At 37.5% G+C, this 26,397-nt stretch overlaps 1 protein-coding gene and 1 non-coding gene across 7 annotated transcripts in view; one reads left to right on the forward strand and one right to left on the reverse strand.

Annotated features, from left to right (window-relative positions):
* The window catches only part of Rapgef6 (Rap guanine nucleotide exchange factor 6), a 179,759-nt gene that overhangs the window by 19,906 nt on the left and 133,456 nt on the right, over positions 1 to 26,397 (forward strand). For all 6 annotated transcript variants that reach the window (XM_051168156.1, XM_051168154.1, XM_051168151.1 and 3 more), the window contains exons 2-5: positions 1,431 to 1,501; positions 3,619 to 3,675; positions 14,462 to 14,545; positions 23,869 to 23,938. In XM_051168156.1, the coding sequence (XP_051024113.1) occupies positions 1,431 to 1,501; positions 3,619 to 3,675; positions 14,462 to 14,545; positions 23,869 to 23,938 (282 nt within the window). The remainder of the gene's footprint in view (positions 1 to 1,430; positions 1,502 to 3,618; positions 3,676 to 14,461; positions 14,546 to 23,868; positions 23,939 to 26,397) is intronic.
* Positions 2,120 to 2,268, reverse strand: LOC127208918 (small nucleolar RNA SNORA62/SNORA6 family). The gene has a single exon (XR_007833172.1). It is a non-coding gene; the product is annotated as a small nucleolar RNA SNORA62/SNORA6 family (small nucleolar RNA).

Genomic DNA, 26,397 nt, shown 5'->3' on the forward strand with positions numbered 1-26,397 from the left:
AATAATGATTAATCAGGAGATACTATATGTTCAATTCTCCATCATCAGTTGGAAATTGTGGTCTTTGGATTCAGGATTATTGTTGCTTTTTCTTAGTGTCCCCAGGCTGCCTTACTAACTTGTTGGATAGCAAGTTGTCTTAGTTTCTTTTTCTCTGTTTTTAATTGATATTTGGCAAGTTACATATCAGAGTGTGTCAGTAGTTAGCAGTGGTCTGTGCTAATATAAAGACATTTTTTAAACAAGAGAATAAGAATATTATATAGAGAATTTAAGCTTGTCTACTTTTTATTATCATCATGTATCAGTAATCTTAAATATCGTGAGTAGCAAACCATGCCTTTCAGTTGGGGGTGTGGACCGCTGGGAAGTTCTCGTTTTAGTATGCCAAAGCTCACAGTTAAGATTACATTTTATCATCCTGGTGTTTTTTGTCTTATAAGTAGTTATAAGAGGGCTAAAGAATGATTGCCTGCTGCTTTCAGAGTAAAACAGTAGTGTTATCCATTGGTTATCCTTTTTTCTTATATTTTTGGTTGTGAGCCTAGCCTTTTAACGGCTGAGCCATCTCTCCAGCCCTGTTTTTTCCTTAGGAAATTATAACACTGACTCTCTTTAGTCTTTAGAAAATCATGTTTTAAGGGGACTTTGAAAAACCATGGGTCTGGAGAGAGATGGCTTAGTGGCTTAAAACTCTTTAAGTTTAGTGCTCTTTCAGAGGACCCAAGTTGAGTTCCCAGAACCCACTGTGAGCAGCTCATTACCACCTGTAACTCCAGCTCCAGAGGAATCATTTCTTTGGCCACCATCAGTCAAATGAACATTCTCCTTACCACCACCTTATGCACATAGTTAAAAATAAAGTAAATCTTTAAAAGAAAGGAAAGCCATTTGATTTTTACAAAGGGGAGTCCAGGACAGCCAAGCGTATACAGAGAAGTTCTGTCTTGGAAAAAACAAGACAAAAAGAGAAAAAGAAAAAGAAAGAAAGGAAAACCCAGATCTTACAAAGATCCTACAAACACTGAGACTAATATGGAGGAAGCTGAAAAACAAAGTGAAACTTAGTTGTCTGTGTGACAACATTTCAATTTTTTTTTATATTTAGTATTCACAAATCTGTAGATACTAAAGAAAAAGTCATGTCTGTTTTAGAAATGAAATAATAAGGTCATATACTTAGATAAAAGGTAATGAGTTTTGGGTGTTTATTGTTTGCCATGATGCCATGCTCGTAAAGAAGATAAGTTCCTGGAGGGAGCATCTCCTTGCCTTTTGAAACTTGTAATTCAGAGGCTTTGTGGCTCTTTTATATAGCTCTGTCGTGGAAATGGTTGGGTATTTTAAAAGATTTATGTCTCAGTGTGGCAGGTTGTTATATTTTAGAATGTATATTTGAAAAGTAATCTAAAAACTTTTCTCTTCCACAGGACTTAAATACTATTTATTCTTACCTCCATGGAATGGAAATACTATCAAACCTCAGGGAGCATCAGCTCAGGTAAGTAAGTGTAACTGGTTTCCTAGTTTATATAGTTACTCATTAGTTCATCATATATTCCTTAAGCACCTTTTACAGTCATTCTATTGTAGGCATTTGAAATACTTAGATTAGATGACTAATGACCTAGGGTTTGTAAGTACAATAAGAACTATATACAGCCTGGGTGGAGGTGGTGCACGCCTCTAAATCCCAGCACTAAGGAGGTAGGGACAGGCGGATCTCTGAGTTTGAGGCCAGCCTGGTCTACAGGGGAGTTACAAGAGAGCTACAGAATAAAGCCCTCTCAAAAAACCAAAAACAAACAAACAAACAAACAAAAAAAAAAAACAAAAAAGAAAGAAAGAAAAGAAAAAGAAAATAACAACAAACTGTATACTATGCAAAACGGTTAAGTCCAGTACATATCATATAGCATGGAGATGTGAAGTCACTTGGTAGCTGCTTGATTTTAAATGATTGCTGAAGATCTCTCATAGGAAATGGGTTTTGAGTAGAGGCCTCTGTAATAGGGGCAAGATAAGAAAGTCTGGTGCTGAGTGAAAAGAGAGGTAGAATATTCTAGTTTCTGGAGCCAAATAACTTAGGAATTTTTGTAAGGCTAGTCATAGAGTTTTCTTTTGTGATAAAGGTTACTATCAAACACTACTCACTGGATCAGAGTGGGATGTTAGTGAGAACCTTGCCACTCATTTAGCACGCCACCTACACTTGTGAGTTCATTGACCAGTTTGTGACCTCAGCTCCAAACTCTAACAATGTGAACGAAGTTTCTGTTACTCATCCCAGTTTTTCTTAGCCACGGTACCATCTTCATTATATAAGCTGCATTTTTTTTTCTTTAATACAATGGGGTGATAACTTTTTCTTTGTCATAGTGCTTTAAATCATAGTGCTTTAAAGCTAAATGAGAATAACTGTAGCAAAGAACTATTTTCTCAATGTGTGCCAGATAGTGGAGTTGCCCCAGTTTTCTTTCTGTTGCTAAGATAAAGACCATAGCCAGAAACAACTTGGGAAGGAAAAGGTTCATTTATTTGGCTTGAAAGCTGCTATCACAGCCCATAATTGAGAGAAGCCTTGACAGGAATCTGAGGCAGGAAGTGAAGCAGAGGCCGTGGAAGAACACTGCTTACTTGCTTGTCCCCCCATGGCTTGCTCAGGTTGCTTCTTTATACAACCCAGAGCCGCCTGCACACAGATATTACTGAGCACAGTGATCTGGAAATTTCCACATCAGTCATTAAATCAAGAAGATGCTTCATAGACTTACATGCAGTCCCATTGTGTGATTAGTTGTTGTAATTTTTGTATACTTTTTTTTTCAGTCTGTTTTCTTTCATGATCTATTAGCTCACTGTTTTTCCTCAGTGTTCAAGGTTCTGATGATGAACCAAGTTGTTAGAATATAATTTATTTTCTATTACATTCTGCTCTTTGAATAATGTAACTCAGGTGTTAGTATTTGTGAGTAAATCAGGAAAAATGAAATGAAAATTGAAAATTAGAGCAGTCATAGTAAAGTGAATTTATTTTATTTTTAAAGATCCTTTAAAAGTGCAACAAATCTATATACTTAGGAGATTTTTCCTGTATATGTACTGTTGCCACTGACCTTCACAAGATGTGGGAATGAATCATTCAAATGTATCATAATAAAAATTACCTTGTGTGAATTGACAGGTCTTAATAATGTACATAAGATTTTTAAATCCATGCCATTTAAATATTAGTTGCTTTTTTGATTGGTTTTGTCGTTTTGTTTTACTTTGCTTGATTTTTAGATACAAAACCTCACTATATTGCTCTAATTGGCCTGAAACTCGTGCCAATCTTCATGTCTCTGCCTCAGTCCTCCAGCCTCTGCCTGGAGGGCTAGGGTCACAGGTATATGCCACTATGACTAGATTATGTTACTTTTTAAAAAATGAAAGAAAGGCAAAATACTTTAAGATAAACCAAAATATTATTTGTTGATTTTATTAAAAATGTTATTGTATTACATATATTTCTTAGCTTAGTAAGATTTTAGTTATATGTCTAATAATTTTTCTATTGCTATGACAATTTTTGAAACAGCATACTATAAAGCCTTTGCTCTTTACCTTTTTTATTAGGTTACTGTCTACAAGAGCACGCTATGAAAGATACAATGGCAATCATGTGCTTTTCTGGTAAGTATTTTTATGATTAGCTCACATTAGTGACATGTTTAAACCTTGACTTTTCACATTAAAGTCCACTTGGTAATCATAAACTAAAGTATAATACATGCAAAGCATTGGAGATGGTCTAATACATCAAATGTTAGAAATATATACAACTGTGACCACTAAAGAGACTGGCTTTCTAGAAAGGACTTCTCAGCGCTGTTTTGGAATGGTGATTTCAATTGTGACTTTATTTTTCCCATTAATTTTTACCTCTTTTTCAACCTCTTATTGATCTTTTGATCAGGTTGTTATATAGCAGATGATAGGTCAGGATTCCTTAATGTTCTACTTTTGCTCCCTTTCACTGATATAGATGAGTGTATGTTGGTTTATCTGTTCTACTACATATTGGTGTCGCCTCCAGATTTTTACTGTTGTGAATGTATAAAATAAGTTCCCTGTGGGAATTTTGTTCACACTTTTTATACTCTTACCTACTAATTCCACTTAATTGTCTTCTTAGAAAAAGAACTACTAGAATTTTGCATATTGAATTTTAGGAGTGTCAGCCAGCTTCCTAGTATAGTTGTGTTGGTGTCTGTGGCCATGAGCTGTGTAGTAAGTCCTGGTACCCATCTTTTTTGTTTAGTTTTAGTTTTGTTTTGTTGAGACATGATTTCTCTGTGTGGCCTTGGCTGTCTTAGAACTTGCTTTGTAGACCAGGCTGGTCTCGAACTCATAGATCTATCTGCCTCCTGAGCACTGGGACTAAAGGTGTACACCACCATGCCCAGTCCAGGTACCCATCTTTAACAACCCCTGCAGCCTGTTTGTGTGTGCTTGCTTCAGTTTTAGACATTCTGCTCATTGTTTCATTATCTCACCGTGATTTCATTCTACAGTGTCCTGTTGACTAGTGGTGATGAGTGCTTCTCAGTCTTCAGGTTGTTCGGCTAGCTTCTAATGAGATCTTAAGTTCTTAATCATTTTTTTTTTAAATTGTAATACCTTATTTATATTGATTTGATGAAGTTCTATGTGGATTATCAAAATGCTTGTGAATGTGCTTGGTGTAAATACTTTTCCCACTATGATTTTTGTTTTTTCCACATCTTTTAAAGAATATATTCTTGGAGGCCAAAGGATGCATGCCATTCCCCTAGAGTTGGATTTAGAGGTGGTTGTGAGGCGCCCAGCACAGGACCTCTGCAAGAGCAACGTGCATTCTCAACCCCCGAGCCTTCTTTCCAGCCACAATTAGTGCTCTTTATATCTGCTTTAAAAACATTTGCAGATACCTGTCTCTGCTTTAAGACTGTAAAGATCATTTTCTGTTTCTATTTAAAACCTTCCGTATTTTGATTCCCAAATTAAGCATGTTAAACACATAATGAAAAAGATTTTACTCATTACTGCAAAATGTAATTGAATTCTTATTTTTCTTGATTTAATCACAGTTTAAAAGTAAATTCATTCTGTATAACACAGCTATATTTATTATAGCAAACAGTTATAAAACAAAAGTTTTTTTTTTACATTATATATAAAATGCTTGAAATTATGTAGATTTTTACTTGGTCTATTGTGTGTATGCATTTTAATGAAAGAAGTCTGCCTTGATATAGAGGAAAGGTTAAAGTAAGTATTTTAGTAGCATACTTAAATAATAATTCATATATTCTTCTTTGGTGTTTAAAGTTTCTTATGGATTATTTACAACATGGAGATCTGAGACTTTTGTCAGTGAATTTTGGATACTTTAATTGAAAACTAACTTTGGTTTGGTTTCTATTTTGTTTGTGGGTTTTGTTTTTGTTTTTGTTTTGTGGGGTAAAGGGGTGAAACTGGATCTTAACTTTATATAATTGGCTAGCTTGGAACTCGTTTTTTAAATATGCTGCCCTCAAATTTGCAGCATTGTCAGCCTCTGCCTTCTGAGTGCTGGGATTATGGGTTTTTGTTGTTTTGTTTTTGAAGCAGGGTTTCTCTGTATGGCCCTGGATGTCCTGGAATACTCTATGGAGTACCAAGCTTGCCTCACAGAGATCTACCTACCTCTTCCTCCATAGTGCTGGGATTAAAGGTGTGTGCCATCATGCTTAGATAAAGTACTTTAATGAGTTATTTTCCTTTATGTGATTTTTTCTGGAATTTTATATCAGTTACCTAGAAAATAATAATAATGAATTTTGCAGTTTTTCCATTTTGACACATTTTTATACATTATTTTTTAAATGTCATTAGCTTATGTAACTACTAATTTCTTCCCAGAAGTTTTAGGAATGTTCCAAGCTTGGTACATCTTTTAAATTTGAAAGCTTCAGTTTTATATTTGACAAATTTATAATTATATTTTTGTAATGTCTAGATGACCCAACAGCTATTAATATTGTTTTCACTTTTCTGTATCCATTTGGACTTGAGTTTTGTGCAGGTGATAAATGTGGATCTATTTGCATTCTTCTACATGCAGACATCCAGTTAGACCAGGACCATTTGTTGAAGATACTTTCTTTTTTCCATTGTGTGGCTTTTACTTCTTTGTCAAAAATCAAGTGTTCATAGGTGTATGAGTTTATCCACTGATAAAACATGTCTGCTTTTATGCCAATATCATGCTTTTTAAATTATTACAGTACAGCTTGAACTCTGGGATGGTAAAACCTCCAGATATTCTTTTATTGTACAGAATTGTTTCAACTATCCTGCTTTTTTGTTTTTGTTTTTTCCATATGAAGTTGAGGATTGCTCTTTCAAGGTCATTAAAGAATTGTGCTAGGGGGCTGGAGAAATGACCAGAGGACTCAAGTTCAATTCCCAGCACCCACATGGCAGCTCCCAACTGTCTGTAACTCCAGTTGCAGAGGATCCCAAACCCTCACAAAGACATACATGCAGGCAAAACACCATGGCACACAAAATAAAAATTAAATAAATAATTCTTAAAAAAAGAATCTTGTTAGAATTTTGATAGGAATTGCGTTCAGTCTGTTGATTGCTTTGGTAAGATGGTCATTTTTACTATGTTAATCCTACCAGTCCATGAGCATGGGAAATCTTTGTACCTTCTGATACCTTCTCCAGTTTCTTTGTCCAGAGAGCTGAAGTTCTTGTCATACAGGTCTTTCACTTGCATGGTTAGAGTTATACCAAGATAGATTATTTGTGGCTATTGTGAAGGGTGTTGTTTCCTAATTTCTTTCTCATTTGTATAAAGAAGGGCTACTTTTTTTTCTTTTGTTAATTTTGTAACCAGCCCCTTTGTTGAAGGTGTTTTTTATCAGCTGTAGGAGTTCTTTAGTAGAGTTTTGGGGGATCTCTTATATATATATTGTCATATCATCTGCCAATACAGATACTTCGACTTCTTCCTTTCCAATTTGTGTCCCTTTGATTTCCTTTAGTTGTCTTATTACATTAGCTAGAACTTCAAGGACTGTGGTGAATAAATATGGAGAGAGTGGACAGCCTTGTCTTGTCTCTAGTTTTAATGGAATTACTTTATGTTTCTCTCCTTTTCATTTGATGTTGGCTGTTGGCTTGCTGTATATGCCTTTATTATGTTTAGGTATGGGCATTATACCCCCAGTCTCTCCAAGACTTATTATGAACAAGTGTTGTATTTTGTCACAGGCTTTTTCAGCATCTAGTGAGATGATCATGTGGTGTTTTTTTTCCTTCTGCTTGTTAAGATATGGTGGATTACATTGATAGATTTTTGTATGTTGAACCATCCCTGCATCCCAGGGATGAAACCTACTTGATCATGGTGGGTAATGTTTTTAATATGTTCTTAGATTCAGTTTGGGAGTGTTTTTGCGTGATCATGAGGGGTATTGGTCTGAAATTCTCTTTCTTGGTTGAATCCTCGTGTTGCTTAGGTATTATTAGGATGACTATAGCTTCATAGAATGAGTTTGGCAAGGTTCCTTCTGTTTCTATTTTGTGGAATAGTTTGCAGAGTATTGGTATTATCTCTTCTTTGACAGTCTGGTAGAGTTCTGCACCAAAACCATCTGGCCCTGGGCTGTTTTGGTTAAGAGATTTTTAATGACTGCTTCTATTTCCTTAGGGATTATAGGACCATTTAGATTGTTGACCTGATTTTGATTTACCTTTGGTAAGTGGAATCTAGCAAGAAAATCATTCATTTCTTTTCGATTTCTTTATTTTGTGGATTACAGGTTTTTGAAGTAAGACCTAATGATTCTTTGGATTTCCTCAGTGTCTGTTGTTATGTCCCCCTTTTCATTTCTGATTTTGTTGATTTGGATATTCTCTGCCTTTTATTCAGTTTGGCTAAGGGTTTGTCTATCTTGTTGATTTTCTCAAAGAACCAGCTTTTGGTTTTGTTGTTTCATTTTATTGCTCTCTTTGAGTTTGGTTATTTCCTGCCCTTTACTCCTCTTGAGTATGTTTGCTCCTTTTTGTTCTAGAGCTTTCAGGTGTGCTACTAAGTTGCTAGTATGAGACCTCTCCAGTTTCTTTGTTTTTGATTTCTTTAAAGACAGATGTTTCTCTGTAGCCCCAGCTGTCGTGGCCCCAGCTGTCGTGGAACTCACTTTGTAGACCTGGATAGCCTAAAACTCATAGAGGTCCACCTGCCTCTGTCTCCTAGTGTACGATTAAAAGTGTGTGCCACTACCACCAATTTCTTTATGGAGGCTCTAGTGCCATGAACTTTCCTGTTAGCACCACTTTCATTGTGTCCCATAAATTTGGGTATGTTGTGCCTTCGTTTTCATTGAATTCTAGAAAGTCTTTAATTTCTTTATTTCTTCCCTGACCATTGAGTAGAAAGTTAGTCTGTTTCTGTGAGCTTATAGGTTCTGTTCTGTTCTTTCTGTATTGAGGTCCAGTTTAATTTTGTTGATGGTGGTCTGGTAAGATAAAAGGAATTATTTCAATCTTCTTGTGTCTGTTGAAGCTTGCTTTTTGACCAAGTATATGGTCAGTGTTGGAGAAGGTTCTGTGTGGTGTTGAGAAGATACATTCTTTTGTGTTGGGGTAAAATGTTCTATAGATATGTTAGGTCCATTTCATTCATAATGTCAGTTAGTTTCATTATTTCTCTGTTTAATTTCTGTCTCATTGGCCTGTCCATTGGTGAGAGTTGGGTGTTGAAGTCTCCCACTATTAATGTGTGGGGTTTAATGATGTTTGTTTTACAAATGTGGGTACCCTTGCATTTGAGGTATAGATGTTAAGAATTGAGACATAATTTTGGTGGAGTTTTCTTTTGATGAGTGTAAGATGTCCTTCCCCATCTCTTTTGATTACTTTTGGTTGAAGATCTATTTTATTAGATATTAGAATGGCTACTCCTGCTTGTTTCTTGAGACCATTTGCTTGGAAAACCTTTTTCAGCCCTTTACTCTTGAGTTAATGTCTGTTGTTGCTGAAGTGAGTTTCTAGTATGCAGCAGAATGACAGATCCTGTTTTTGCATCCACTGTTAGCCTGTGTCTTTTTATTGAGGAATTGAGTCCATTGATGTTGAGATATATTAATGACCAATGATTGTTAATTCATGTAATTTTGATGGTATTGGTGGTGTGTATGTTGTGTGTGTGTGTTTCCCTACTTTTTGTTTTACTTGTGTAAAATTACTTATTTCCTTTGTTTTCTTGGGTTAGTTACTCTCTTTGTGTTTTGATTATTGTGTTGCTGGGAGATTTTCTTCTTTGGTCCAATCTATTTGGTGTTCTGTAAGCTTCTTGTACATTTATAGGCATCTCTTTCTTTGAGTTATTGAAGATATTTTCTGGGCCTATGAGCTGGGAAGCCTCTCTTTCTTCTATTCCTGTTATTCTTTGGTTTGTTCTTTTCATAGTATCCCAAATTTCCTGGTTGTTTTGTGTTAGAAACTTTTTCGATTTAGCATTTTCTTTGATCGGTGTATCAGCATCTTCTATTGTATCTTCTATACATGAGCTTTCCTCTTTTATTTCTTGTTTGTGTTGGTGATGCTTTTGTCTATAGTTCCTGCTCTCTTTCCTAGGTTTTCCATCTCCAGGATTGCCTCGGTTTGTGTTTTCTTTATTGCTTCTATTTCCATTTTCAGGTCTTGAGCAGTTTTGTTTATTTCTGTCTCCTGTTTGCTTGTATTTTTCTGTATTTCTGTAATAATTTTGTTGTTGTTGTTGTTTCCTTTACCTGTTTGATTGTATTTTCCTGTGTTTCCTTAAGAGATTTTTTTTTTCATTTCCTTTTCAAAGGCCTCTGTCATTTTCATAAGGTTAGATTTAAGATCCTTTTCTTGCTTGTCAGGTATGTTAATATATCCAGAGTTGTAGTAGTGTAGCTGGGTTCTGGTGGTGTCATATTGCCCTGTATAAAAGGAACTTGTATTTCCCTGCATCCTTCTGCTAACCGAGGCCTAGTCCTGGAAGCTTCTAGCCTCCATACAATCTAGCCTAGGCCTAGAATGTTTTCAGCCTCTGAGACTAACTGCTTAAAAAGTTCACCTTTTCTTATTTTTACTAAACTCTTGGCTGGCTGGTTCAACTCAGCTGTTCTAGCTCAAACTTCTCTCCCAACTGACTGATTTAATCTGGCTTTTCTCTCAGCCTCTGAATTGTTCTGTTTGGCAGAAAGCTAACTCCAGAAATCTTTTCTAACCCTCTGGTTCCTTCTCAGTCTCTGGCTCATTTGGTATACACCTGAGTAGTGTTCTCCCAACCCACCCCCTTCCCTGCAATCTGTGTCTTTTTTGTCTAGGCAAAACTGCCTCCTCCCTTTTTCTGCATTGCCCCTAAGTAGCTTCCTTTACCTCTCTCATGAGAGGTGGGTGTATCCTATTCTGTCAAATCTTTCTCTGACTCATCACTTTCTCTGCCACTCAAGTAAACATCACTTTCAAACATGGGTGCTTCCTTCTACAAACTAACTTTACCTTCATTGTTTGGGCTTAGAGTATGTACCGCCATACCTGGACCTAAGTTTTTCTTTACCTGAAACGTGCTCTGTACCAGACCAGCCTTGAATTGAGATCTGTTGCCTCTATTTCCTGGATTAAAGGTGTGTTTGTATTCCAACATAATCACACAGACCTAGAAGGTCTTTGGGTGTGATCTCTGGCCAGAGCAGCCATGTTCTAAGTTAAAATTCCTCTACAACTGCCCTGAGTTTTTGGTGTTTGATTGGTTGGTTTGGTTTTTCAAGACAGGGTTTCTCTGTGTAGCTTTGGCTGTCCTAGACTCACTTTGTAGACCAGGCTGGCCTCGAATTCACAGCGATTTGCCTCTCCCTCCGAGTGCTGGGATTAAAGGTGTATGCCACCATGCCCAGCTGTTTGTTTGTTTTCAGTGTGTTTTTACACTGCCCTTTAGCCATCTGTTTGTCCCTGGTGTTGGCAGGCCTGATAGGCCCTGATTGCTGCAGGCCTCTCGTGATTCCTAATGTCTGACTGCCTCCAGTAGTCCCTGATAGCCTCTGTCTCTGGGATTTCAGGTAGAGCTTGGGGCCTGGGAAATGTCCCTCTGGAAGGCTGCGTTTGTCCAGAGGAATATAGCACACAAACAGTTCAGGGAGGGAGTCTCTCCTGGTAGTCCCTGATGGCAGCCAGTCTCTGGGATTTCAGGTAGATCTGGGGACTGGGAAATGGCGCACAGGGCACAGGGCACAGGGCACAGGGCACAGACAGACATCCCTGCTGCATGATTGGCTAATTAACTGATCTTTCTTTCCCACATTCTTTCATTTTTATCTCTCATGTTTATACCATTTTCCATCCTTACTTTCTCTGTTACTTTATTTTCTACTGACTGACTTTCTGGTTTATAAAATCTTGTTTTCTACTCTTTCTAGTCCAAAATAAAACTCCAGTGTTTGAATTCCCAGCAGAGGGAGAGTGGTGTTTGATTTTTCAATTCTAGGTTTTGATGTAACTTTCATAGATTTCAGTGCTTAGGTAAATATCCAACCTTGTCTTTTTTGAGCTGACTAAATCTATTTGTTTTGTTCTTATCAGCCTTGGTAATTTTCGACTGAATGCCAGATGCTGCATGAAAAGTGGAAGCCCTGCCTGTCTTTCTCTGGGTGCTTAGATGTGTGTTTTGTTCTCTTTGCATTTTGGTAGGCAGAATGCAGGTGCCTTCATGCAAAGAATGCTGAATGGCTTGTGTGTTAATCAGTGGATGTTTTCTTTTGTTTACCTCTATTTTTTTAAGGGGCTGGGGAAGCTGCAGACCACTAAAAATAAAATGAGTAAAGAGAATTCAGGGAATTCTTGAAAAGGAGAGATAATGGTAATGTAATACTGAGTTTTGTGGTGGATAAAGGAGAGAGAAGATGGCAAGATCATTATGGTGTAGACAGATGATAATATTACAGGTAACAAACAGTTGCAAAGAAGAGAGATGGTGGCATTGATTGTAATCTTGAACTCTAGGTTACTGAAGATCTGATATCTTATACTGAAGCAAATATTTTGGTAAATGACTGTGGAAATTCACTTTTAATTACTTTAGTAAACTGGAAGATAAGATTTCTCATAGTCTGGGCATGGTGGCTCACATGAGAAATCTCAGCAATGAGAGGCTGAGGGTAGATTGCCATGAATTTGAGACCAATCTGTGATCTACATAGAAACTCTACAAGAGATCAAGAACTTGAGAAGGCTGAATATCAACGTCAGTATAAAACTCAATATCAATGTTACAAAAGATTTGTGTCAGCTAAGAATTCCACAAGAAATGGGAAGGTTGGCCTTTAGTATCTGTAACTGATTACATCAGAGGACACTGGTATAATCTGATGATCTAACATTTAAAGCTCAGAATTTTTAATAAACAAAGGAAAAGAATTGTTTGATATCAATAGGAGGTAAAGGAGAGGACACTGAGCCATCTCTAGGCTAAGAGGCAGGAGAAATGTGAGAGAAGCCATTTGCCATCTTAAAATATCTGTAGATGGCAGCGCCTTAGAAATCCTGACAGAACACACTGAGAATAAAAGATATCTTTCAGATGTCTTACTGGAAGTGCAGACCCAAGTGTTTTATTCTTGTGCTTGCTTGTTAAAGTATGGGAAAGTTAATGAGTGTCTGCAGTATATAAGTTTTTACTGACAAGTATAACATTTTGACATCTCCAGAAAATGAATGGTAAGTAGGAGAGATCTAAAAATACTAGGGCATTTGGTGAAAGTTGTTGAATTGTATAAAAAAAAGAAAATCCTTACTTTCTCTCTCTGCCCGCCCCGTCTCTGCCTGTCTGTGTCTGTGTCTCTGTCTGTCTGTCTGTCTGTCTGTCTGTCTGTCTGTCTGTCTGTCTCTCTCTCTCTCTCTCTCTCTCTCTCTCTCTCTCTCTTCTCTCTTTCCCACCCTCCTACCCTCGGGTATACTAGAAATGGAACTTTGGGCCTCAGACATGCTAGATAGTGGCTCTATCACTGAGCTACACCCCCAGCCCTTTTAGTGGCTTGAAATTGGAATTTTAAATCAAGCTCTACTAGACCTGAAGTTTTGTTTGTTTGGGGTTTGTTTGTTTATTTGTTTGTTTTCAAGACAGGGTTTCTCTGTGTAGCCTTGACTGTCCTGGACTCGCTTTGTAGACCAGGCTGGCCTCGAACTCACAGCGATCTGCCTGCTTCTGCCTCCTGAGTGCTGGGATTAAAAGTGTGTGCCACCATGCCCTGCTAGACCTGAAGTTCAGACTATGACATTATATGAAATTTTAAATTGCCTGCAGATGTAAGTACTTGTAAGTAAATAGGCTTTGCCTACAATTGTAGTATTTTTTTTCTTCCACCAGTAGACTCTTTAAGCACCTGATACTTGCCTTCTTCCTTAAATCTTCCTGGAAAGCCATATTTGTACTTAACAATACGTTTTCAAAATTTCAATGGAATGTTTCTAAAATAGGTTGTTTAAAAACATACATTGCCTTGGGAAGCAGAGGCATGTGGATCGCTGTGAGTTTGAGGCTAGCCTGGTCTACAAAGTGAGTCCAGGACAGCCAAGGCTACACAGAGAAACCCTGTCTCAAAAAACAAAACAAACCAACCACACAAACAAAAAAAAAAACATGGCTTGATAAATATTCCTCGGGACGGTGTCCCTCCTACTACCTTCCCACATTCCTGACAGCTGCTAACTTTGCATACTGTTGACCAGCTCTTTCCACCTGGGCCTTAACTTACTTCTAACAGTGTTAGTTTTAATTCTTCGCTCTTAACTCCATCTTATGATGCTGGGTGTTTTCTATACCAGCTTTTATAAGCATTTGTATTCTCTTTATGATATGGCTATCCATTATATAAATGTATGTCATGTATATATCATATACTTTCTATATGACTGTGCTTTGTAATGATTGTGTTGTTGACCATCATACACAGATAAGAGAACAATTAGAAAATAGATGAACAATAAGGAAAATGAACTTTCTGAAGTTGTGTTATGTAGAGGCAAGAAGGATGAAAGTGTGGAGCTGCAGGGTAGAATGCCTTCTGCCCTCTGTAGTATAGTACTGTATTTGAGTGAAGAGCTGATTTTTATTTTCAGTGTCATTAAACAATGAATAGGCACAAATTTCATCAACCTCTAAGTTGGGCTAATTTATGAGAATTATCTTAAAATATATTTAGTGTTCTCATGTGTTTTCTGTTTACTAGTGATGTAAAGGTTTTTTTCCCTTCTTCTGTGTGTGTAAAATGTTAGGCAACAGAGTCCTCAACATTTTTACTTAATTTTTAATTATTTGCAGTATTACCAGAATGTATTCTATGTTTTATATTCATAATAAATCTGTACATGTGTACACATTTGTATTTGTTTACTCTTTTTTTTATATATATTTAAACAGTTCAGAAACTATTGCCAGATGTTGGTATATCCTGCTTTCTGGATCTGTCCTTATAAAAGACTCCATGGTCCTTCCTCCCTGTAGGTAAGTTTCCATTTGTACTGTGTAGTTTTGTTTTGTGACTGGATCTTAACTATGTATCCTTGAACCTATGCTTCAGCCTCAGCCTAAGTGCTGGGATTTTTGCTTAGTCTGCTCCATCTAGCTAGGTAAAATCAATATTGTACCTGTTGTTCCTTATTTCAGATCTTACGTGTATACTGTTTCTCAGTGGTTAATATATTTTTAAGTATATTTATCTGTTGGTACCATTGGGCATTTTTAGCAGGAGTCCAATACTTAATACTTCAGACAGTGTAATTTTTCCCTTCTTCCTATTTGAACCTTACTTGGTTATATGACTTAGAGCAAATTTTACTTTTCTATAAGACAAAAGTAATAATAATCTTTGGGAAGTGCTGTTATGAGGCATTAGCAAGTTCTGCTGCTCAGAGCTTTCAGAAGTCTGTAAGAACTCATTCACTAACGCCAGGTGGCTGAAGTTCGTATTTCTGCCTAGAGGTTCTTCAGCAGATTACTTACATTCTCTAAGTTTACTCAGAAATAGGTAGAGAAGGTGGAAGCTGTTTGGTAGACTGAGTCTGTGAAATAAGCAAGTTAGCATAAATAAATCTCTCTTAAAACAGTTCCTGGTAATTTAAAGTAGTTAGCAATCTTCATAATTATGTTTTGCTTTTTAAATATACCTTTAAAATGTATTCTTTCACTGTTATTTGTATTTTGATTTTGTTCCTTTCCCACTAAACCCCTTCTTCTCAACAAGTCTTTTCTCTATGTGTGAGTGAGTGTGTGTGTGTGTGTTACACTCACAGTTTCATGGTGGGTGTGTGGGAAATCAGAGGACACCTTGAATCAGTTCTCTCTCCTTTTGTCACATGGGTTCCAAGGATGGTACTCTCTTCCTCGGCTAGTCAGCAAACACCTTTACCCACTAAACCATTTCATTGTTCCAAAAAGACTGTTTAAGTGGGACATGAGATTGCAGCTAAATTAATTTAGTAATGTTAAATTTATTAAACTTAAATACCAGGACACAGGGCATCTCAGCTTATATGCCATTTTAGAAGTCATAGCTTGAATTATAAAACTTTACATTGTTAGCCATGGGTTAAGAGAAGTTTGTGCTTCTTCATGAGTGAAATAAAGCATAGCATGTTAACTTTTTATGGAGAAAATCGATTGGTTCTTGGTTATTTAAGCTTTTCTGCTATTCCTTTCCCTATGTTTGTGAAACTCAAAATAATGAATTTGCATTGAGTTAGCTCTGAAACCACTGCCTGTGGTTGTTTTTAAGATTAGTAGTTTCTTTTGAATATTTTCTCACCTGTTGTTTTTAAAGAGTCCAAATTTGTTGTAAAACTATTTGTATCCAATAACTGACCATTAGTTTGTAATCTTGGCAGTGATGTTTGAGTTTTTACAGTAACTCATAGAAATATTTGAGATTTACAAAGGTAAAGTTACATTGGACATCAACTTAGCTACCAAAACCACACCAAACATGATTGTACTTGTTTAGTTAATCTTTATATTAGCTATATTATGGGTAGCAGGTTTTTATTTTTTGTGGGAAGAAATTTTTAAAGTTATTGAACACTTGTTAGGATTAATGAGTTAATAGAAAGAGAAGTACATAAAATGATAATTGGCATAAAATAAACATCACATAATATTTGGCTTGTTTGAAATGTTGGGTCTAATCATTATAATAACAAAAGAATGTGAACCCTCCCTAATGTAAAACTAGGCATAATAATAATATCCCAGTCTACAGAAATACAACCAGGTTCTCCACTGAGACAGTTTAACTTAAAGATATTAACTATGGAAGGGCCTGCTAAGGATAAAAAATTATTCACCCCACCCCAGCTGCGGGTAAGATCCCAAGTTAAAACCAAACCTGAAAGGGAAATTGGTCTATGACTGGAATTCCCTATGACTGGAATCTAGACTATACTAGAAAATGTTATTTGCAATCCAGTACAAGAGAATTTTAGAGTACCTCTTGGCAAAAGTTGTTTTATACTGTCTGAGAATTGACAGTATGAACTGATGAGCAGTGATGACATTCAGGAGAAATACCCAAGTCTCACTCTTCCTCCAAATGCAGATTGGCCCACAGTGGTGAAAGGGTCAGGATAGAGGATAGATAAAGCACTAAGGATACTGGGGAAAGCATTGCTAGGCCTCTGTTGTCAAATCTTGGTGGAAGGTAGTGCGGTCTGCAGTGCCAGCTGGGACATATACTTTGTAAGCTAATGAGTGATAGCACTAGCAGATCCAGAATGTCTGTTCAGTGAGGACAAATAACCTGAGTCCTCCATGCTAGAAGAGACCTGTAGTTGGCATTAGCTACTTTGTGGATTCTGCTTTCTTTCACCCTTCTCCACCCTTTTTCTTCTACCCTTTCAACCTAATACTAGATAAGAAAGAAGAAAGAAAGAAAAAGGATAGAGAGGAAAGGAAAGAAATCCCTGAATAAAGTTAGGGCCTGGAAAGGGGCTGATGTTATTATTAAACTACTTTCTGCTGTTTGGGGACATCGAGTTTCTTAGGGCAAGTTGATCAGGATATCTAATTTCTTCTTGTTTCTTTTTTGCGCATGACTACTTACAACCCACACCTAAGATTAAAACAAAAGCATATTCTTATAATATTTCTGTGTTTCTCCAAAGAAACCAAAATTCTCCTTACAGAGATCATTGTAAATCACCTGACTGCAGTGGTTGTCTTGTTCCTTTGAGAAATGCTACCATATTAGGAGCTCAGTGTTGTTCCTCTTCTGAAAAGCTAGACACTCAGACGTAATTTGAGCCTTACTGCATCCCCCACCCCACCCCCACCATAGTATGTTTATAGTTCCACTCCATAAGCCCTGTAGAAGCTAGGGAAAGAGACTGATAGATGTCCTCTTTTGCCTTCTTAATTATTTAGATCCTTCGCTGGAACTGGACAGATGGTTCAGCAAGTAAAGTGCTTTCCTCCCAAGCGTGAGGACCTGAGTTTGCCCAGCAGACATATAGGAATCCAGATGTGTGTTTATAACCCCAGCATGGTGGGATAGTAGTGGTATGGAATAGAGAGAGTGGAGATAGACAGGATCCTAGGACCTGCTGGCCAGCCAGCCAGTCTAGCCAAAACACTGAAGTCTGGATACCCTGAGAGATGCTCTTTCAGAAAATAAGGTGTAAAATGATAGAGCAAAGCATCTGATGTCCACCTCTAGCCTGCATACGCATAAATGTGTGCACACATGCTATAAAGTAAAATAATAGCCTTCTCCACAGCAGATGCCCTTTCGGAATCTACATGGACTCAGATATCGTTAAGTTCTGTGCCTGTTCTGAAAGATGCATATCTACATACCTCTTCCCAGATTTCCTTGTTACCAGACTTCCAACTGTTCATTGAAGCCCTTGACCACTCAAAATTAGTAACTGTCTCTTTAAGTCAGTAATTGTGCCCATCTGTTTATGAGATGAACAATCAAAGAAAAAAATCAATAAAGTTATTTATAAAAAACCAGAATGCATTAGATGTGTTACCTCAAGTTCCGTTTCCTAGAAACATCCATTTTCAACTTCTGTAAGGTCAGCATTCCTTGGAATTATGGGTAAGAGCCACAAGAAATAAATGGCAAGTATAACTAGTGGCTTTCTTCATCTTAATATCTATCTTAATAGACAGTGTAATTTTAAAAGAGTTAATCTCGGTACTGGAGAGATGGTTCAGTAGTGAAGAGCCCTGACTACCTTTCCAGAGGACCAAAGTTTGATTCTTAGTATCCACACGGCAGCTTACAACCATCTGTAACTCTAGTTCAGGGGACCTGACAATCTTTTCTGACTTCTGTTAGAGCAGGAAGCAAATCATAGTCAGCTGCTCTGGACAGTCTGAAGCAGATCTACATCCTACCCCTGGGATTAAAACAAAAACATAACATTCCAGTGTTTTGTTTGTTTGTTTGTTTTGGGGGGGTTTTCGAGACAGGGTTTCTCTGTGTAACTTTGGCTGTCCTGGACTCATTTTGTAGACCAGCTGGCCTTGAACTCACAGTGATCCACCTGCCTCTGCCTTCCAAGTGCTGGGATAAAGGCGTGTACCACCACACCAGCTCATTCCAGTGTTTTGAAAGAAGCCAAAGTTCTCACTACAGAACACCAATCTACACATGACCCAGTATGCACTTACTTGGTATTGTGCCACCTTTCCAAAAACAAGGAAAAATTCAAAATCAAAGGAAGGTCCAAGTGAAAAAGTTAGGAGTTAAAAAGATAGGATATAATAATAGAAAATCAATTAAATTAAAGCTAATTTGTTGAAAGGGCAACAAAATTTATAAACCTGAAGTTTGACCATGTAAAGGGAAATAATATTACCAAAGGGAATTTTAGCAACTGTATATCAACAAATTGGGCAGATCCTACAGACTTAAAATTCTCAAAATGGTCTCAAAAGAAACTTTGAGAAGCACCTAGACAACACCACAGTTGGTGGAGAAATGGAAAATGAGAAGAAGCCGAGCAGTTTGTGTACTATGGAATGAGGCAGAACTGGAGACACAGAGGCAGCTGTTGTTCTTGCACCTTGGGAAATGGCGAATTACACTATCAATAGCGCCATTAACAGGCACATGTGTCAGTGTGCTTGTGCCTTCTTCCTTCGGGAAAACTCACCACTGTGTGAGGGGCTATGACTCCCAGAGCTGCTTCCTAGCCTAGGAAGAAGAGCAGTGTCTGCAGAGTAGAGACTCAGGACTGACTGGACGTGTCCTGCTATGTTTACTTCTCATCTTAGGCCTATCTGCTAATCTCTCTAGTTGGTTGTGGTGGCAGTGCAACCATGAGACTGCACAACTCTATCGTTAAATTAGTTTTACTGTGCTGTGTTTAACTTTGGCCAGATAATTATTTGTTTAGGAATCTTTGGTGTTGGACAAACATTTGAAGACACCCAGATGCCCCACCAATCACATGGCCTGCCCACGGCACAAGCTGCCATGATGTGTAAGCATGGGTGGAGAGATGGGAGAGAAGAGAAGACAGGTTTGAACACTATGAAGAGAGGAATGCCCTGATGTGAGTAGCCTGTAGTGCTACCTGAGGCTATGGTAAAGTCCTGGCCCATGTTGCCTCTGAGAGCCATGTCTGTGTCCTGTCCGTGACCATGAAGCAGCAGGGATCTTTGTCGATGTCCATGGTCCATATTACCACTAAGGGCCAGGTTGACGTCCCTAGTTCTGGGCTGCCACCTAGGACTGTGGTGATAATCAAGGAACTCAAGGACTGCACCGAGCAGCCCAGTACCTCGCTTGGGTAGCACAGTAAAGCTGACCCTGGTAGCATGGGCACAAATAAGCCAGTCCCAAGGGCACAAGAGCAGAAGTGTTGGCTTAGTCCCTTGCTGGCTATGGCAGTGAATGCTAGCCAGGGCTGTGCTGGAGAGCTTGCCTTGGTGTTGATGGGCAGGAGAGCTGGTGGACTGACCAACTCAGCTGCCACCCAGGCCCAGATCTAGGACTCTGGGTTGATCTATCCTATCTATGAACTGCATGAAGGGGCCAGTTCTGCCGATCCAAAACTGCAAGATCTCCATGACACGAGAACAGCAGGATATCTGAGAAGAGTCCCAGTGAGGATCCAGTATTGATAGTGTACTAGAATCCAGAGACCTCAAACAAGACCAATGACTTGTTGCATTGAATATTTCTAAGTAAAGATGTGTGAACAAAAGAGTATACTGTAAGACACACTGTGACACACTACAGCTTCCACAACGTGTGTGGTGGTGTTTTGTTTGTTTGTTCTTATAGCTTGTTTGGATTTTCCCCCCATTTTCTTTTGGGAGGAAGGTTGCAAGGGTAGAGGGCAGATATGATGGGAAATGGGATCAGGATGCGTGATAAGAAATTCACAAAGCATCAATAAAAAGTTTCTTAAAAGAAAAGAAAAAGAAGCTGAGGCTCACAGACTTGTGAAATTTTTAAACACAAAGACATTATATCCTATGTGCACTCTTGGAAAATAGAAGAGAGAATGTTTTCAACTTATTTCTGTGAGGCAGTATAGCCATGACCAGTGCCAAAGAAAATCATTACAAGTAAGAAAAATTCGGCATTGTGGTGCACACCTTCAATCCTCTTTGAGTTTGATGGCAGCCTGATTTATATGTATAGCAGGTTCTGGGCCAGTTCGCTCTACACAGTAACAACACATGGCAGAGTGAAGGGGGAGGGAGGACATGCAGAAACGGCTAACAAAATAATAGTAAACTGAACCTAGGAATTATTTAAAACATTGCATTACCAGCATAAGACTTCCAAATACAGGGTTGGTTGTACATCCAAAATCAGTTAATGAAACATACTATAATAACTGCCTGGAGGGGGCTGGAGAGAGATGGCTCAGAGGTTAAGAGCACTGTCTGCTCTTCCAGAGGTCCTGAGTTCAGTCCCCAGCACCCACATGGTGGCTGACAGCCATCTGTAGTGAGACCTGCTGCCCTTCTCTAGTTGTACATGCAGATACATTGTATACATAATAAATAAATCTTTTTAAAAACCTGCCTGATAATTTAAGCACAGAACTCTAGTGGAACAGGTAAAGAAGTTACCTGATTTGGGACATGTTATCTCTTTTATCACATGCAGGTAGCAACTTCCTAACTCTAATTAAAAGCATGTACAAAAAAAAAATTATCTTGTGGACTTCTTTTTTTCTTTCTTTCTTTTGGCTTATCCCCTGGTGGTGTTTTACTCAATCTCCCCTCTTTTTACTTGTTTGTTTATTTGTATTTGTATTTGTATGTGTTCCTGTGCACAGCATACATGTGGAGATTCGATGACAACTTGGAGGAGTTGTTTTTCTCCTACTATCTGGGTCCTGGAAATCAAACTCAGGTTGCCACACATGCCAGCAAACCTCTTTACCTATTCAGCAATGTTGCTGGCTGCTCTGTATTAATTGGCTAGTTATTTAGCACCATTCATTCACCCATACACACACTAAAAACACCTTTACTTTTGTCACAAAAACAATTAGAAGGTATATGTGTGGGACTGTTGCTGCTTGGCCTTTTTTTCTTGGCATGATCCAATACTTCATCATTTGGAATACCATTGTGTTGTTCAGTTTGATAATGTAGATGCTCTAAATTTGTTTTTCAGCTTTATTTCAGGTATAGCAGATTCTTGACATTTCCATGTAAATCTTTGGATTATTATGTCAGTCTTTCAAATCAACATTCTGGAATTTCCTTTTATTGTAATTTCACAGAATCTGTATAATTTGAAGAAAATGGCTGTTTTAATTGGATGCCAGATGTTGCACATTTTATGTAATTGGAGTCCATTTTTTTTTGTTATGTTGTACCAGATAGTACTAGAAATTGTTCTTTAGCTATCTTAAACAGATTTCATTATTTTTTGAGTCTTACCTTTTTAATTTTTGAGGTCAAATCTAGCACTTGTTCAGGATTGTAATGTCATTATTAAAAATGCATTTCTGAGGCCAGTACTAAGTGTCCATGTGTTACGTACTTTTTCAGTTGGCTCTTTTCTCACATCCCCACTGGGTATGATGTGAATCACAGTGTACTACTTACTACAGACTTGGACTTTTCCAGAGATCTCCAAAGTGCACAAGCTCTGTGTGTCCTCTCTCCTTCCCTTCCTCCATCCGTCTTCTTTGCCTCTCTATCACCGCTCTGATGCCCTAACTTTACAAATTTGAAAACTTTGAAGCATTTTCCCCCTAATAGTTAAGTTGCTGTCTTTCATTTCAGTAGCTTCTTGTGTGGTGCTGTCAAGATTGCCTGTGGAGAATGGGCCAACTTTGTCATTGTTTTCTCTCTCGGAGGGAGATGCTGCTCCTCATCTGCTTTCCTTCTGTTGTCTTGGAATTTGTTACACATATTTCTTTATGGTTTGTTTGTTTGTTTGTTTTGGTTTTCTATTTTCACTTAAGACAGTATATGTAGCTCCTATTGCTTGTATTGTGTATGATTCTTTAGACTTCAGCTTTATGTATTAGGTAATACAGTCTCCATTTGGGGAAGTGTGTGTGTGTGTATATATATAATATATATTATATATAATTATTCTGCATAGAAATAAAATTATATTTTCCTATGTTTGAGCGGTGCTGGCAGTGTCTCACTGTATAGCTCTGGCTGGCCTTGAACTAGATCCACCTGCCTCTGCCTCTGATTGCTGGAGTTAAAGACATGTGACATATTGCCCTGCTAATTTAATTGAGTTTTGATTAGGATTTTGTTGTAAATTATAGTAACACATCTTATATGTGTTCAATTATAATTTTAAGTTTTCTCATAAAAAGTGTATGCTACTTGTTGCCTTATTTAAGCCCTAGTTCCAGTACATTGGTAAAGTTGTATAATTTTCTTTGTAAATGACTTTGAATTTATTTTGAGTAATTTTTCTTACTTATATTTTTTCTTTATTTTATATGTCTGAGCATATTGTCTACATGTTTGTACATGTGTGCTTCATGCCAGTGGAGACTGCAAGAGGGTGTCAAATCCCCTAGTGCTGAAGTCAAGGGTAGTTGTGAACCACCGTGTGGGGGCTGGGAACCCAAATCCAAGTTCTCTGCAAGAACAAACAGTGCTTTTAACCACTGAACTGTCTCTCTAGACCCATCACGTGATCATGGTGCTAGTGTTTTAGACTGTTTTCAAGTTTAAGTATACTCTGCATGATGTCTCCTATGTTTGACAGTCCTTTTTCTGTCTTCTTCCTCCTCCTCCTCCTCCTTTTCTTCTGTTTATCTTTTTAAAGCTTAGGTTTTCTTTATTTCATTCTACTTTTGATTTGCTTAGAAATTGTTTTCTCAGATGAAGCACATGGAGTACTTAGTATGGACTTAAGGTTTTATTCAGAACTAACTGATGGCTGGCAACACTTTTTTAAAAATACATCATTTTATTGTCTACTTGCATTTCTTTATTTACTAAAATGGATTTTGTTTCTATGTCTCTTATCTAATGTAATAGTTTAATTTTATAAAACATAATTTTAATATCACATCTTAAGTGTTTTTCTTTTAATTTAGTCTTGGTTAAGTGTTTAGAATTTGAGATTAGACAGATATCTTTCATAAACAGTTATGGGGTGTAAGTAAAGAAAAATTTCGGAAATTTTTTTATACAGAATTGAGTTGAGATTTGTTACATTTGAGCAATTATGAGGAATTTGTGTGTGTGTTGTTAGAAAATCTCAATAAGAAGATCAGAATTTCTTGGTTAATGTCTCAGAGTTTTTGTTTATTTTTTCCCATATTGAAGTACGTTATAACTCCTGCTAAAGAAATTGTTTTTCTGTTTTATAGTTTTGGTAAGCAGTTTGGAGGAAAAAGAGGATGTGATTGTCTTGTATTAGAGCCTTCAGAAATGATTGTGGTAAGATGCTGAATTGTTTTTTGATATGCTTCAGTTTCAACTCTAAATGTGGTAGGCTTCAAATGCCCAAGGCAGTCCCCTTTCTGTGATCTATAGCGATGTCCACATAGCATCAAAACCATGTACCAGCTTTATGTATTTTCATCTCTAAAGCTTCTGCGATAATAGAGACAACGTGTCCCAAGTTCGGTAACTTCTTTATCTGTTCCACTAGAAAATTTAAATACATACTTTCGGGAGGGAGCAGTGTGTGTGTTGTCTGTCTGTGTGTGGGAGGAGTTTCTGTAAAGGAACATGATTTTTTTCCAGTGTTTTCTCCTTTGCCATTAATGTAGTCAGTAAACTTGGAATGGTTTGAGAGAAAGAGCTAGAGAAAATAAAGACACATACAAAATAGACCCAAATAAAAAATGGTTTGATTTTAGTACTTGTGCACTTTAATAGTTTGAGATGATCTTTCTTTCATTTAGGCTCTTAACAACAAGTATTTTTTTTCTATAGGAGGCCTAGATAGTTGCTATAACTTTAGAAAATTTGATTTTTTAAAAAGAGATTAACCTATTTATATATAATTATTTCTCCTGCATGTGTGTAAGTGAAACACCTGTGTGTAATGTCCACAGAGGTCAGAAGAGGGCATTGGATGCCCTAGAACTGTAGGTACAGATGGTTGTGAATGGGCTCTGGGGACAAAACCCAGGGCTTCTGTAAAAGTAGCAAGAGTTCTTAACCACTAAGCCTCCAAAATGACTTACTTTTTAAAAAGGCTAATTTACATTATTCTGAGAACTCTAGAAAGCAATAGCCATTAAATGGCTTCTTGTCCTACCAGCATCTCATGTAGATGACATGTCTTCTGCAGGATGAGAAGTGTTGGGAGTTAGATTGACTTCTTGTTTGTTTTGCTTCTGGTTATTTTAATACAAGGTCTCACTACATAGCCCTGGCTGGCTTTAGATTTGTTACCTAGACCAGGGTGGCAGAGGTCCTCCTGCTCCCCTTCCCCAATGCTAGGATTAAAGGTGTGCACCACCACACCCAGCTAAGGTTGGCTCCCAGTGAAGCATTTTTGTGAATGCTTGAAGCTAAACTAGTTTGCCATTTCATGATGCTGTAGTCAGACTGACAGCTTTCAGTTGTTCTCTTTTTCTCAAAACCTATTAAACCTACTGTAACTTAAACTCCTAGAAAAAAAATATATTCTTCTTCTTCTACTTCTACTTCTTCTACTACTACTACTTCTTTTTCTTCTTCTTCTTCTTCTTCTTCTTCTTCTTCTTCTTCTTCCTCTTCTTCTTCTCTTTTTTTAGTTTCTACATCTAGTATTCCACCCTTTGCTTCAGGAGAGTTCATTCTAAGTTCCTGAGTAGATGCCTAATATAGTATGTAGCACCAAACCCTCTATGTACTGTCTTTTTTTTTTAAATCCCTTTTTCTATGTATACATTGAATTTATAAAGTAGGTACAGCAAAAGAGTATTAAAAATAGCTACTAATAAAATAGAGTATCTAACAATTTACTGTTGTAGAAGTGAGTGTGGTCACTTTCCAGCTCTTACTCTGTACTCACTTTTTTGGTGACTGTAGCTAACTACACTCTAAGGAGAGCACTGACAGATGAAGACAGGTCTAGCATATTGCAAAAGGCTGTCTTTATATTTAGTAAGTATTCAGTCAGTATTCCTTATGTTCAGTTTTGTTTGAGGTGTGGGCTTTGGTTTAATTTTTCTTTAAACATTGGATATTTGGAATACTCCATAGGGCATGAAAACTTCTTCTTTAAATGTGTGTACTAAAAGATATGACATAAATACCACCCAGGAAATATGGGAGCTTCTTAGTTGGTACATTTCTCACTTTTCATGGAGTTTGTGAAGAAATGGTGCTAGCATTGCAGTAGTCTTAGTCAGTGTACTTTAATATTTACTGCACAGAGAAGCTGTTAAGCATGTCTGTGTATAAGAAAAAGTTAGGAAATAATTTTATGCTATAGTCTCATCTTAAATTCGCTGCTCTAAATCTGAAACAGTTCACCATTTCTGTAAAGAGAGCTTGGCTTGTGTTGTTATTGTTGCTGCTGTTGATTCAGAAAATGTTTGCAAACTAAGCCAAGCTCTAGCTACTGGTTGTGCTTAGTTCCTCAAGGACTCCTCAATGAAATACATGTCAGCCTGTCATATATGCACATATGCACACATCTATGTTCATTTCTCCATATAGATTGTGTCTAAAGCCCAGAGTTTATTTTATCATGTCCTTTTACTAAGAGTTAGCTTACACTATCATGTATATATTAATTTACTCATCAAATTGTTTAAGTGTTGGGCTGGTAGAATGGTTCAGCAGGTAAAGGTGCTTGACACCAAGTCTAACAACCTGCTTTCCAAAAATTGTTCCCTGACCCTCCATACTTGGTATGGCTGGCTGGCTTGCTAACTGTGTGTGTGTGCTTGCCTGCC

This window comes from Acomys russatus, chromosome 25 (genome assembly GCF_903995435.1).
Source record: "Acomys russatus chromosome 25, mAcoRus1.1, whole genome shotgun sequence".
NCBI classification, from domain to species: Eukaryota; Metazoa; Chordata; class Mammalia; order Rodentia; family Muridae; genus Acomys; species Acomys russatus.